The sequence below is a fragment of the Pseudopodoces humilis genome, chromosome 2 (assembly GCF_049639895.1).
Source record: "Pseudopodoces humilis isolate 2021_Gansu_Grassland_sample_001 chromosome 2, ASM4963989v1, whole genome shotgun sequence".
NCBI classification, from domain to species: domain Eukaryota; kingdom Metazoa; phylum Chordata; class Aves; order Passeriformes; family Paridae; genus Pseudopodoces; species Pseudopodoces humilis.
The window spans coordinates 84,913,927-84,929,425 of NC_142201.1; the positions used below are offsets into that span (position 1 = coordinate 84,913,927).

Consider the following 15,499-nt stretch of genomic DNA (forward strand, 5'->3'; position numbering starts at 1 on the left):
CTAACTGCAGGCTTACCCTTGTGCCACCTGAGAAATAGTGTCAGTACTAGGGGTAGTGGAGGGTTGGTAGTATGGCTTTGGGGACAGGGGAGGGGTAGCAGCCACTTTACTTGGTTGGAGCCCGGGTGGAGTTGTGCATTATGAGTCATTTAACCTGTACTTTTGGTGGGTGAAATTTAGGATTATTTTTGCTGCTGTTTCCAGAGAAAGCTGTATTCAGATGTGATTGGAAGATTTCTAAGCAGCTTGGTTAACTGTGTCTTACACTTTATAATAATTTCTTGATTGGGAGACTGCACTGTTTTGCTTGAGTCCAGCCTTGCAGACTGAAGAGCAGTGGCACTTCAAAATAATTCCAACTGGATGTGTAGCTATGATCAGCTTTTGCCTCATCATGGATATTTCCACTGGAATAGCCTCACTGACTGGAGATCCCACCATGTGTCCTCAATTGATAAGCAGCTTATCTCTTCATGAGAGTTGTCTTAAGCACATCTGAGTTGTTTAGGAGGAGAGGGAATTTCTTCTTCACCTTTATTATTGGAGCTCATGCTGGTTCAATCTATTTCTCCTCTACTGCTGCTTTTTCTGGTGATAGGATTCTTTTCCCCCATATTGGTGTGGTTGAATATTGAATTGATGTGGTTAAAATATTTTAAAATACTTGTCAAGCAGCTTGAAGGTCAAGATATTTTGTAAAGAATGATAGTTCCACAGTGTGGCGTGAGTAATAGTTGCATTTGTTATCTGCCGTAAAGTTGAAGGACGTAGGGGGCCCCAAGAGACCCTGGTAACTTGTCTGCTGAGTGCTGCAAAGAGATAGAATAGGAAGTTGTGTCTACTTGAGAGAATTTATATTCTAAATAGACAGAAATCGAAAAATGTGAGGTATGTGCACAGCAAAGACAATAATACCCTCCCATTCCAGAGTCATGCTAATTTAGAATGTTCAGAGAATGTGGTGGTGATCAGGACCTCGAGGATCTCCTCTTCATGAAAATTCAACAGTGCTTCAGTTTTACTTTTTGTTTTTCTGTAATACTTTCTGACTGCAATCCCAAAGAGATCATGTGTAGTTAATTACTGTAGTAAGGAACTAGTAATAAAAATATGTAAAGTTGATTTTTTCTCTTAACCTTAGAAATCTGCTTATTTCATTTTTAACAGATATGTCAAGAATTCAACAGCACTTGGGCTTGGGAGATGGAAAAAAAAGGATACCTAGAAATGAGTGTTGAATGCAAACTGGGGATTCTGAAGGTACACATTCATCAGCTAAGGTTCCAAATTACTTTAATTTAATTGTAATTTTAATTACAATTAAAAGAATAATCCTCACTCACTTGAAGGTCTTGCAAATTTGGCTTGATTGAACCATAAGTGCATATATTAAATATAGAGCTGATCTTGGAACAGACATAGTATTTATTATTCATTGTAGTGGAATGGGCCCAAACTACATGTAACACTTTGCATATTTTTCACACTTTGTATGAAAATAGTCTCATGCTTACTGTTTTGTCAAGAGCTCTTTGCCTGTGCAATACACGGCTTAAAATGTGTTTTTTACCTTGCTGAATTCTAAAGGCAAAATGGGACTCATTTTCTGTGGCCTTGACAAAATTGTTAGTGTTGGTTCTGAGTTATGTATGGGTTCTATTGTAGAATGAGATAATTTGTACTGTGTATAACAAATTTACAATAAACCTTGTAAGCTTTAACAGGTTAAAAAAACCCCAAAACCAACCCAAACCCTTGTATCTCATTTTAAAACAACATGGTCTGGAAAAAACTGATAGCTACAGCCTAAAAGCAAGTTCTAAATCACACTGAAATGAAATGAGCTGATTTTCTTATTTCTGTTTATATTTTTGATATCTTACCAGTCTTCCTTCTTTTTCAGTATCTCTGTGAATGTCAATTTGATGACAATCTAAAGTTTAAGAATATCATTAACGAGGAGGATGCTGATGCCATGCGTCTGCAGCCCATTGGTCGGGACAAAGACGGCCTCATGTATTGGTATCAACTGGATCAAGAGCATAATGTCAGGATGTACATAGAAGAACAGGATGACCAGGATGGATCCACATGGAAGTGCATTGTTAGGTATTCCTTCTTTTTATTTTGGAAGGTTTTAGCTATTTTTGATTCAGTCTCAGAAATATATTTCAATAAATCTTCATTTCTCACACAGTAGGATTCATGACAGTGGGATTTTCTGCATTGACATCTATGTTCTAGTGAAAAATCATGTACAGAAATAACTCACAGATTTGTTGGTAGCAACCATCACATTATGTTTCCTGCTAGTTCAAGCTATGATGAATATATAGAAAGGGAAGCAAGAGAAGACTGTCTTGAGGCTGATGGCTCCATGTTGCTTACTGGCCAGCTAAATGCCTTAGAAAATGGAACACTCTTGCTTCTTTAACTTCAGCTTTGTTACGAAAGCTACAAGTGGACAGATTTGTTCTTGGGGAAACTATATTGCAATAACTCCTGTTGGAAGGAATCCAGAGGAGGCCAAGGAGATGCTCAGAGGGCTGGAGCCCCTCTCTATGAAGACAGGCTGAGAGACTTGGGATTGTCCAGCCAGAAAAAGAAAACAATCCAGGGAGAACTCAGAGCCCTTTCTAGTACCTAAAGGGACTCAGGAAGAGGGGAGAGTGATTTATTAAAGAGGCATGTAGTGACAGGACAAGGGTGAATGGCTTCAGACTGATAGAGAGGGCAAGTTTAGGTTTGATATTACAGAGAAATTCTGTGTGAGTGGTGAGGCAGCAGCACAGGTTGCTCAGAGAAGCTGTGTCTGCCCCATTCCAGGAAGTGTTCAAGGCCAGATTTGATAGAGCTTTGAACAACTTGGTCTTGTAGATGTCCCTGCCCATGGCAGGGAAGTTGGAACTGGATGGTCTTTGAAGGTCCCTTCCAACCCAAACTATCTGCAGGTTATTTATATTGCCATGACTTCAGTAACTGAGGGAGTCGTACAAAAGTGTTTAAACCACTATCAATGGGCCGTAAAATGATAAGCATTACTGTGAGTTACGTGTAGACAGCTGTTGTGGGGGTATAAAGTAAATATATCCAAACAAACAGATCAAGAGCTGATCCATGCATCATCCACCTCTTCCATGCATTATAGACTCCAAAATGCATTGCCAAAAGAAGAAGAAACCAGGGGTCTGCTGGGAAGGTTGTAACACTCCACATTCACAGCAAAAAACCACATTAATACATTAAGAAACCTGAAATGGTTTTAAAGCCCATGAGACTCCACATACTGGGATTGTTACAGGCTTCCTTTCTTTCTGTAAATCTGGGGAAAACAAATTGCTGAACATTGACTTTGAAATAGAGATGTGAGAGCCTTATTATTCTAATCCATTAAGAAGGCAATGACTGTTCAATCATGGCTCAAATTCTTTATAAATTAAGCGGGTTTTTTATAGTTGGATGTGCAATTTAAATAAGGAGTTACACCGCACTGAGATTCATGTTCATACAGATGTGCACCAGCATTTTTTGCTGTCATAACTTGAGTTGATGGAGTTCTCTAGAAACTTGGTGTTGTTTGTTGCATGTGTTTAGGATAAGCACTTGCAAAAAGTACCTAAATTAATTTGTTGTTTGCTTTTGCAAATTTCACTCAAATTATATGATTGCTTCTTTGGTGCATAAGCAGAGAGCAGTAGCTTGTTCTCTGCTGAGAGAAAAAAAGAAATGACAAAGAATAATCAGTGATGGCTAACAAGAGGATTGTAAATAACAGAATAATAGTAGGAGCTTGGATCCAGACCCAGCAGGAATTAAGATAGGTAAGTAGATAAGGTCCTTCCAAAAGCATAATTTTATTTTGGTATGGATAAATTGAAAGGTTTCTGACTGCAAAGGTGCATCCACTTGTGGGACAAGCATTTCACTGTGCTTATGTTTTCACTGTATAACTCTAATGTTTTCAGAGTAATTAATTTAAGCAGATAATGTTTGTTTATTCTTTATGAATCCCTTTGGGGTAAGTGCTTATCAGACAGTGTGTTTTTCTCCTCTAGAAACCGCAATGAGCTTGCCGAGACCCTTGAGCTCTTGAAAGCACAAATTGATCCTGCTCTGTTGAAAAACAACAATTCTCAGCAGGAGAATTCATCACGTGAAAGTCCAAGCATAGAAGATGAAGACGCCAAAAAGGGTGAAGAAGACACCAAAAAGGGTGAAGAAGACACCAAAAAGGGTGAAGAAGACACCAAAAAGGGTGAAGAAGAAGCTGCACAAGGTTTTCTGCCTCCTTTACTCAAACTTTGAGTGTTTTGCTGTGGCAATGTTAGAATTTTTAGCTTCACAAAAAGTTACCATGTTAGATTAGGATTAAAAAAAGTAAATCAAGTAAATGTTGAATACTTTGAAATTCTGAATATATTTGGAGGTTTTTCAGTACATATTTAGTCTCAAACATTTATTTATAGGAAGAGAGCTGTGCGAAAAAAATGTTTTCTCAGTAACTTCTTTTCTGTACATTTTTTATAATATTTTAAATGCTCATTATTGTATGTTTTTGTGGGGCATTGAACTGCTGCCAAACTTTTCCTGTTTTAGCAACATTAAAATTTGGAAAAGCAAAAAATGTGCTTGTGCAATGCCATGATTGAAATCAAGACAGTATTGGGTGTGATGTTTATTCTTGCTTTTGAGTTCGAAACAAAAAAATATAGGTTATTTCCTCAAATGTTTCACAGTTGACATGATATTTCAAGAAGACATGAGCTGAAGTTAAAGCAATTTAAAATGCTAAAACATTGTAGAAGTGAGGCTGTCCTTATCTGCTTCCAATATCTTGTTGCTATTAAAATCACAGAATTATTTAGGTTGGAGCAGATCTCCAGGATCAAAGCCAAGAAGCTTTTTCCTTCCTTATTATCATGTCATTGCACATATTTAGTAACTTGCCTGACTTGCTGGTTTGTGCATTGGTTTTGCTAAGTATCAGTCAGCCTGAACTATTTGACTTTTTAAGAATCTGGTCTTCTTTCAGGGCATGAAAAACTAGAAGCTTGTTTCCCAAGTAATTTTACCCAGTTTTACTACCTGGCCCTACTATTTTGTTAAAATATAGGAAAATGTTTTTACAATCAGAAACAAAATTTAAATATTCCAATGTGTTAGTAGGTATTTCTGCAAATGTGTAGAAGTTAATTTGATATGTGGAATTAGCCAAGGCTTGTCTTGGTTTTGAGTATCAGAGAGAAGGAATTACTCTTCTGTTCTCCTTCTTTGCAACAAGCAGTGTGGAATGGAAGAAATAAATAAATATTTAGATAAAGCTGTAGTTGTTGTGGAAGTGCTAAGAGATGATTGTAGAAATGGCAGTAAGTTGTGACAAAACCTAGAAGAATTGTCTTTCAGTCCAAGGCATTTCCAGTATTTAACTCTGCATGTAAGTGCCAACACAACCTGCTTAGTTACCAATACTGTGGAATTAATTCCATGTACTGATCATGCTTTTATCTCAGTCAGGCCAACTTAAATCATCTGATTGAGACCTCTTCTTCAGGTGTTCATTTGCTTTACATTGAATTCAGGAGCAGCCATTTGAAAGCATTTTAAATGTCCCTACTGTAGATAATTCCCCAAGTCCTGTGGCACACTCACCTGGCTCAGTACTCGCATTAGGCTGTGTATTGGTGTAAAATCACCTCTAGGCACTAGTTGCAGAATCATAGAATAGTTTGGGTTGGAAGGGACCTTTAAAGGCCATCTAGTCCAACCTTCCTGCAATGAGCAGAGACATCTCTGGATCAGTTTGTGCAGGGCCCCATCCAGCCTGACCATGAACACTTCCAGGGATGCAGCAGCCACAGCTTTGCTGGGCAACATGTGCCTCACACCCTTACGGTGAAGAATTTTTTCCTAATACCTAATCTCAATCTCCCTTCTCTTAAAGTCCTTCCTCTTTGTCCTGTCACTCCATGCCCTTGTCAAAAGTCTTGTAAGCAACTCCCTTAAGTACTGGGAGATGCTATAAGGTCTTTCCAGATCCTTCTCCAGGCTGAACAACCTATCTCTCAGCCTGTCTCCATAGCAGAGGTGCTCCAGCCCTCTGAGCATCTTCATGGCCTCACTCCTACAAGTCCATGTCCTGTGTTAGGTAATGAATAATGAAATTATTTACATTAGCAATGATTTGAGTGCTGTCAGTGTGTTCTAAGAACATTCCTTAGAGCCTTTCAGTTGAGAAACTGTAGCATTTCCTCCTTGTAGTCCAGGGATTGCACTGAAAGCCCTACTAAGATGTAGGGAAAATATGCTGGAAGCCCTGACACTTGTTGGCTTTGACAGTTGTTCACGTATCATTAAACTAGTACATGCAAATACCTGGTAACCTAACCCAATAATTCCATATTTACTGACTGATTGACTCTAGTAGCGTTAGGAGAGCTTGTGCATTGACCAAGTCATTTTGTGTATATGTGAAATTTTTTGTGATTGGTTCAGGGAGTTGAACTATAGAACATCTGCTGATTTTTGGTATGGTGAGGTTTTGGGATTCTGGTGGTCCTTAATGAATTTTGGGAGAAAGCAGTAGGTGATGGGAAGAAATGGCTGAACAAAGTTGAGACAGACAGAAATAAAGGGAAAGTGGAAGAATATGGACACAGAAAATACCTCATTCTCACTGTTACAGACAGGTATCTTTGCAGAGGCACTTACAGGGGCTCTGAGCAGAGTCACTTCTATGAAGGGGGAAAGGCCAGCCACGAGCCTTCAAAATGCACTCCTCTAAAGCAGCTTACCACTTCTGGAGCCTTAGAGATGCATCTTTACTGTATTGATACTGAGATTTATATGAATACATGCCTTGTATTTGAAAATACAAGATCTGTGAATTCCTTCTCACTATTCTAAAACAATTAATTTCTTTGATGTAATTGCTAGCTGTCACGACATTTCCCCTGTATATTTTTAACCACTTTCAGAAGCTCTCATCATGCAAAAAAATTACACTAGCTCAGTTGGAGAGGAGTGAAGTACAAGGAAAAAAGTAAAATCTTTTTGTTTGCAGTTGTTGCACACTTGCAAAAGCATGTTCCGGGTGGCAGGAGCTGCTGTTCTGGTATATACAGTGCTATTGTATTTGCTTTTTCTGATTAGTTCTATTTCTGGCTGATATAAAATTGTTGGTAAAATACAAAACCCTGAAGTCTCAAGAGGCTGTGGTAAAAATAAATAACAAGCTGAAGTGCGTAGTGACAAAATAGCTGTATGGTTTATTCTAAATACTAGGACTGTACTTCAAGCCCTAGCGATCTAAAACTGAGTTAGCACAGTGGAATTCTTCTGATTCTTTAAGCTCTGCAGGTTTCCTGGGATATACTACTATTCATTGCTTATTTTAAAAACAGCAGATGAATTGAGTGAGAATGTTGTCTGCAGGTACGAGATCTAGTCATTACCCAGAGAACCTGGATGAATTTTGCCGTAAGGCATAATGTTGAATGTCTTTTCTCTGAACTGTTACAATAGCTAAGTATATCTTGAAATAAAAACACGTACAAACAGGGGACTCATTTCTCTGAGCAGTTTCTCTTGAAGGCCATGGAATCTTACACCATGTTCTGTTTTCTGAAATAGTCTAGTGACTTGAGTGAGATTTCATGCCTCTGCCTAGGTTTTATGTATCCTCTGGAAGTATTGTGGTAATACTGAAGAAGGGACTGAGATGTGTGTTGAAAGAAGCATAAACCTAGAGTTCTGCTCTTAACTTCTGAAATTTAGGTTTATCTTGGTATATAACTAGACTGAATAGTGGTTCTATAGCTAAAAATTGTCAGCCCACTTATTTAATGACAGTGTTAGACAAGCCAGATTTCTACTAATTCAGTGAGAGAAGAGTCCTTTGTGCAAGACTTGGACTGTTGGGTTTTTTAGGTATGCCTCTGTTTTGATGAAGTTCTTTGTAATCCTGTAGGTCCCTTGGTTGTTTCATAGCTGTTTTTCTCTGTCAACAGAAAATCAATTGAAAATCAAAGAAGAAAAAGAGGAGGTAGAGGAACAGTCAGTGGAATCAGAAAGCCTTCCTCCTCCTGTGGTCAAAGAAGATGAAAATGCACTAAAAATTGAGAAAGTGGAAGAAAAAGAAATTATAAAATTGCCAGTGATAGTGAAATTAGAGAAACCTTCAGAACACAATGAAGAAAAGCAAACTGTCAAGGAAGAAAGTGACTCCTTTAAGGAAAATGTCAAGCCTGTTAAAGTAGAGGTGAAGGAAAACAAAACAGAACCCAAAGACCTAAAAGAAGTAAAAAGCTGTATGGACAAAATAGCAGTTCATGAGCCAGAGAGGCTAGAATTTTGTGTTAATGTCAAAACTCCACAAGAAATTGTGGAGAAATCTGTGGAAGAAAGTGAAAAACTTAAAAATGACCAGCAGGCAAAAATACCACTTAAAAAGCGAGAGATCAAACTGACAGATGACTATGATAGTCCAATAAAAGGGCCCATGTGTAAATGTGTTACTCCAACAAAGGATGTCTTGAAGGAAGAAGGGAAACCAGAAGAAGAAGCTTTTAAGAGAGTCCCTACCATTACTGCTCTATGCCCTGATGGGAAAGTTCTAGTAAATGGAGAGGTTAGCTGTGAAAAAGTAACCCCGAGCGTCATACAAAATAGTAAGTCGGAACACTCTGCTAGTGCTATGGAAGACAGCCCCTCATTAAAAGAGAAAAATGGAAAAAGTGGGGAAAAAGTATCAGACTCCCTAAATTCTGTTAGTAAAATTATAAAAACATGTGAGATTGAGAAAAATGCAGTAACTGTCCTGAAAGAGATCGGGACTGTGGTCTCTGAGGTTTCTAATCAGAAAGTGCCTTCAAAGGAGGAATCTAGTCCTGTGGAAAAAGAGTCCCTTGACAGCACAACTACTGAGACAGTGGCAGAAGAGTCTTCAAAACCTGAAGACTGTGCCAAAACAACTGCAGAGAAACAAGCCACTGATCTCAAAAACGACAGCCTGCCACCACCCAAAGAATGTTCAGAGAAGCTAGAGATGTCCCCAAATTCATCTGCTCCTGCAGAACTGCCTAAGCTTGCACTGGCTGAAGAAGAGACTTTGAAAAGTAAAGATGAGCCTGAGGAGAAAAACGACTTTCCAGAAGCTGCTGAGATACCTCCTGCATCCACCTCACCTGTTACAGTAGAGAAACCTGTTTTGGAAAAGGAGGACTCTGATAGTAAAATGGCTCTACCTGAGGAGAGCAAAGTAGAAGAAAAATCCAGCCCTGAAAAACAAGAGGAAGAACCAGAAGTTGCCAAAACAGAGCCAGATAGATTAGGTGATGCCCATGCATCGAATCTAGAGGACTCCTCAGAGAGTAAAAAGGAATCTCCAGTACCTAAAAGCAAATTTAAATATAAGCTAGTTTCTGAAGAAGAAACCTGTGCAACAGAGAATAAAGAAATAACTTCTGAAAGACAAAAAGAAGGAATTAAATTAACAATCAGGATCTCTAGTCGGAAGAGAAAGACAGAAACACCGCCAGAAGAGGTCAGCATTGGCCGCACATTAAGGCGGTCGCCAAGAATATCCAAGCCTACTCCGAAAGTTGTAGAGACTCGGGATCAGAAGCCTGAGAAGAAGCGACCTGAAGAGGAAGAGGAGAAACCTGCAGCAGCACAAAAACCAGAACGAAAAGAAGATGCAAAAAAGCAGGAGAAGGAGACAAATTCTAAAGTTAACAAGGTAAATGCAGTTTTATTACTTGGAAGTAACCAAAACCCCCAATCTTATCTATAAGGAGAATATTCTTACATAGAAATACTGAGGATTATGTTCCTTTGGTCTTTCCTTTTGCAAGAAACTAACTTTCCAATCCAGTTAGTGGACTCAACCAATTTAAAAACACCCTCTGGGAGAGTGCTAATATCTGTTGACTTTTTATAAACTTTGACAGTTTATAAAATCTGTCACTTAAACCAACCAAAGTAGACCAAATCAACCTGAGTGAATTTTTCTAAAAAATGGCATGATCAGATGTGATTCTTTCTAACTGTGTGGCTGAATAGAGACTTGTAACCCCTCTGGATTTACTAGATGGATACTTAGTGGTGTCTGGTTGGTCAGAGTGATCATAAGCTTAAAAGGAACTAACAAATGGGGAAGAATAAAAATATTATGACTTCTCTTTCTGAGTGAAGCTAAAGGTATGGTTGTGGTGAATTAATGATATAATTTAGCTTTTCTCACATATGTGATACATATTTTAATGTGGGTACAGATGGTTTTTTTTAATATTAACTTTTGCTTATGCAGAATAGATCTTTAGAAGTAAATGAGGTAAATATATCACAGAAAATTAAACATGCATTTATATGGTGTTTTTCTGAGACTGTGTATAAATAACCTTTTATTCATTTATCTTCTGTTTTCTTTGGATAAGCAGCACAAAACAAAAGAGGAATAATGAGTTTGTATTTTTAAGTGCACTTTTTTATATCAACTTGTAAAATCCTATTAATTTTCCACTACAACATATTTTTGACTGATGTAGCATTCACTCATTTAGCAAGTTTCTTTCACATATTACTGTGTTGGATAATCTTAATGAACTGAACAATCAGTTGATTTTTAAGTGAGTCGTAACAGCTATACTGAAAAATTCTGTCACATGCATGGAGAAATGAAAAAAAAATCACTTAAAGATTTTAATTAAAAAAGAAAATATGTGAAAGTAAGAGTGATTATAAGTCCTAAAGTCATTAGAATTTTGATGTACTATTGCTGCAGGTGTTTTAACTGTTTTAACTTGATCTCTATTTGTGAAAGATCAAGACATCTAAAGATGTTTACTTTTCTAGAGAGATTTTAAAATAATTATGATGGAGGAAGAAGTTTTAGGCTGTTAAGCTTCTATCATTTAAACAGGATGAAGAATACCAGGATCTTTAATAGCTTACTTTATATCTTGGGGTTTCTTTTCTTTCTAAAGATGGGTCTTAGAAAAACCTGATTTAAAAATTGTGATGCTGTATGATGAATCCGTAGCCTAACTTAGACTATTATGGATTTGAAGTACCTTTGCTACTAAAGCTTAGGAAAGAGTAAAGTCTCTAAACAGGTAGAAATGGATATTAAGGACGCAAAACAAAATTTTGCCAATATGACAAATACTGCCTTGGTATGAGTCCACCCTGCAGGAGAAATTTTGTGCATTTTAGTTTATTCAACTTATTCAGGTCTGTGAATCATTTAGTCAAAATTCAAAAAATGTTTTGAGTTGAAAAAGCTGGAAAAGTTACTTCCCATTTTCAGTGTCTGTGGGGAGGGGGTAATAAGTTGTGAGAGAATGACGGGTGTGAGAAACAAATTGGTCAATGGGAATAAAAGTTTTTTCAGTTTGACATGTTGCTTTAAATGTAAAATATATTATTTGCACTAAGTAGTTTAAATAATTCAGTCTTCTGAATTTTAATTGAAATCTGTTTTTCATTCAAAATGTGGTAATATATATATTCAAAATATTTTCATTCGTTATATGGTATATAATAAAAGGGGGTAGATGCCCCTTTGATAAGCAGAAAAGAAGCACCAACTGAATTATGTTTCATGTAAGAAAAAATAATAAAAAAGTATAAATGTGAAAGAAGACCTAGATAGAAGTTATGCTCTTAAAAGGTGCAGTGCTCTTATTTCAAAAACAAACACATTTCTAAAGTAAAATAATATGCATAACCTTGTTGGGGAACAGGTGGTAGAAAATAAGATTCTCTTTGGGTCGAAGCAAGTTTTCATGAAAAAGTCAGAAGATTTAAGTGTGGAATTTACCATGTCCAGTTTGCTTTGTTAAAATAGAAAAAAGGGGGATGAGTAGAAAAATTTATCTTTCTACTTTTAAATCTTACTTGAAAATTTCTTTATACACATAGATGCAATTTTTTTCCTTTTATCTGGTTGCAATTTAAGGATCTTGGAAAGCCAATATATTCATTCAAATGCTCTGCTGTAAATTTACTGCAGCTGTTCTGACTGAAATGAATCACTTCACTCTGGAGACAAATATTTTTTTAAGATCTGGGAAGAAACTTTGTGGGCTTCCTTTGTGTTTTTTCTTTGAAATGGTGTCTCACAGAGAAGCAAAGTTCGGTGGACGGGTACACGGACACGTGGCAGGTGGAAATACTCAAGTAACGAAGAGACTGAGGACTCTGAGAGTGAAAAAAACTCTGAGGAGGAGGAAGAAGAGGAGGAAGAGGAAGAAGAAGAAGCTCCACCTGCTGATGACGATGAGCCCTGCAAGAAGTGTGGCCTTCCCAATCATCCTGAGCTGGTAGGTTTTTGGGAAAAGCTTCTGTGGGTTGTTGTGTCAGATTTGGTGGATTGGCTTTGATGGTGTCTGCAGGCACATCATCCTTCAGGGTGGCCATCTGTAGGAGAGTATCTAGGTTTTAGGTGTTAAACTCAGGAGTAGATGAGTTACCTTCGATAAGGAGGGACGGAAGTTATTTTTCCTGTTTGCCAAAACAAAAATAGCATCTTTTACAAGGTGTAACACTCTAACCATAGCCCTTTGAAAAATCAGTCTGGGTGAGGCTTTGAGAGTGTGCTTGCAGTTGCAGTGAACACAGAGGAAGCAACATTAGAAAGAACTCCAGCAGTGTGATGTCTACTTTCCAAGGCATCAATGGCATAGCCACATAGCTGCATAGTCATCATTAGATGTAGCTGCATCTCACCCTGCGGACTGAGTACAGTGAAATCCCAAACAGAGCACAACAAGATTTTGCTATATCTCATGATTCTCGTTTATTTGTGGTAGATACCATCATGAGTTCATCTTTTTGTCTGGGAGATCATCATGTGCAGTCCTGATACGAATCCAGAAAACAAGCCCAGTCTTGGGTGTTTGACAGATATCCTGGCATAGCTGAGAGAAAATTTGACCTTTAGGATGTTAGAGATTAAATATTTAAGTAGATATACACACAGCTTATGCTAGCTTTGTTCTCAAGTATTATGGAAAGGGATATCTCAAATTTTCCCAACTAGGTATGAACTTCTAGTAGTTGCCTAATTGTGGATGCCCTGCAAGCCTGCAAGACTTTGTTCCTGCTGCCCAGGTCATAAAATTATCCTGACTGAGGAAAAAGGCCAGGTTTCCTGCATAAGATAGCACAGGGAAAATGGGTAATATCATGTCTTGTCCAGATGGAGTTTTCCACTTGTCTAGGATCTGGAAAGCATTACCAGATTTTACACTAAAGGTACATAGTCTATCTACATAGGCCAGTACTACTAAGTACTGAGAAGATACAGTAAGAGGAAATCTGGTGTTAGCATGGAAAACAGTCATAAATAAACTTCTTCATAAAAACCACCCTTGGCCCTGGAAGTGTGGTACAGGGTAAGTAGTACAGGGCTTTTTTTTTTAATTTTTTTTTTCTCTTTTTTGGCACAGTCCAAACACTTCTGCCTTGCCTGCAGAAATAATTCTGGAGCTTGTTACATGTGAATGCCAAAAAATATTCATGACATGTTTTGTTTGCACAGATTTTGTTGTGTGACTCTTGTGACAGCGGCTACCACACAGCCTGCCTTCGCCCTCCGCTGATGATCATCCCTGATGGAGAGTGGTTCTGCCCGCCTTGCCAGCATGTACGGTTCCTGTGTGACTTCACTCTTCTTTGCAGCTTTCCTTGTGGTTGTGGAGATTGGCTGGGACTTTAACAAGTCCTTTCTATATCTCTTTGGTCTGTTAGCAAATGGACTGGGGTGAATGGTAGGACTGCTGATCTTCCCTCCCGTCCATTAGTAAAACTGAGTTTGTGACGTGGTTTTCTCTTTCTTTGTTCTGCTAGTGATGAGTGACTGTATGTTGCTGATTTTTAGATGGGAATCTCCAGTCACACTAATTATGTCCCATCTCTGATTAAATCACAGGACTAGTATAGTATTAAAGATATAATGTCTTAATTTTTCCCAAAAGAAACATTTATCATCCAGGAGGCAGAAGCAGTAGGCAACAAGGGATGGATCAGTGGCCAGAGCAAACAGCTATTTCTGAAGTGCTATTCCTTCTTCAGAGACATTTCCTCAGAAGCTGGTTAGAGAAGGCTGCTGATGAATCTCAGGGTATAGTTTGTCTCTGCTGGGAAAGCCAGGGTTGTTCTAGTGAAGTAATAGACCAGTATGAATCCTTATTCCAAGGTTAGAAGCTGGGTTGGTACTTGGGAGTATAAGCAGAAAGTGTGTGATGCTGCTCTTATTAAATTAAAGGGAAACCATTTATTCACATTTTTAGAGTAATCTGCCTGATCCCAACCCCCTTCCTTGGTTTTAGAGAAATTCTGTGCCAAAAGGGCTGTTGCCTGACAGTAAGCTAGTGACATTGGTCTTGATGTGAGATAACTCTATTTGGTGTTGATTTTTAGTTGTCTTCTGAGGAGTGTTTTTAGTAGTGATGATTTTGAATATGTAAGAATGTTTTCTTTACACTTATAGCATATCCTTGTTCTGTTGCTGTTGAAGTAGTCTTCAGTATGTAAAGTGATGTGTAAAAGAGTGAAGAGCATCCTTGGAAATAGTGTAAGGAGGGCATTAACATGGACTCTAAGGCACAATTTATCCATTAAAAGTAATTTTTGTATACACCTCCTTGAGTATTTGGTAAGAAAATGATCCTAAAGTGTATCTCTGCTTTTTGCTGCAGTGTCCACTGAACTCATCTGGTTCCAACCTCTGCCGTGGGCAGGGACACCTTCCACTAGACCAGATTGCTCAAAGTCTCATCCAACCTTGACTTGATGGTGGAGCTCATGTTTTAAAAAGACAGGCTTTATTGTAAAGCCTTGTTCATTGAAGAGGAGCCTCCTCTGTAGCAAGGCTTCTTCCAGATACAGACTGAGTGAATGAAGAGTGTGAACATTAGTTCAGTGTGAAAATAGCTGGTTATGAAATAAACTAATACTGTGTTTCCTTCCTTTAGAAATTACTCTGTGAGAAATTAGAGGAACAATTACAAGATCTGGATGTTGTCTTAAAAAAGAAGGAGCGTGCAGAACGCAGGTACTGTTGTTTGGATGCACTCATAGAGGTGCTGTGCAGGGGGTGGTAATAATTGGGCAAGCATTAAAATAATTGGGGAGAAAAGCAGTGATGAGACTGGGAATTGCTAAGACCAATTTTTAGTTGCCACTGATTATTGCTGGCTCAGTGCTGGGACAGCTTGCAAGAAGGGAGGAAAAGTACAATAATTAGAAAAGAGAAGCAAATACATTTGTACTAAACTTTAGTTAAAGTGCCTGAACATAAATTTGACTTTCTTATACCAATAGTTAAAGGGTTTCCAGCACTGGTTCAGCTGACTTGTCAGTTGTGTAGAGTTCATGCTGTAAGCAAGTTCAAGTCTTGACTTTGCTCCAAAAGTCATCCAGATTACTGTGGGATTTGAGAGTTGTTGCTTTAGATTTCATTCAACTCTGCCTAATGTACAAGATTATGCAGCAATTG

General features: G+C 38.1%; 1 protein-coding gene across 1 annotated transcript in view; it reads left to right on the forward strand.

Moving 5' to 3' along the window:
- RSF1 (remodeling and spacing factor 1) overlaps positions 1-15,499 on the forward strand; it is a 60,786-nt gene that overhangs the window by 28,069 nt on the left and 17,218 nt on the right. The window contains exons 3-9 of the mRNA XM_014259761.2: positions 1,168-1,260; positions 1,904-2,109; positions 4,056-4,276; positions 8,007-9,736; positions 12,123-12,320; positions 13,541-13,645; positions 14,976-15,055. Of these exons, the coding sequence (XP_014115236.2) occupies positions 1,168-1,260; positions 1,904-2,109; positions 4,056-4,276; positions 8,007-9,736; positions 12,123-12,320; positions 13,541-13,645; positions 14,976-15,055 (2,633 nt within the window). The remainder of the gene's footprint in view (positions 1-1,167; positions 1,261-1,903; positions 2,110-4,055; positions 4,277-8,006; positions 9,737-12,122; positions 12,321-13,540; positions 13,646-14,975; positions 15,056-15,499) is intronic.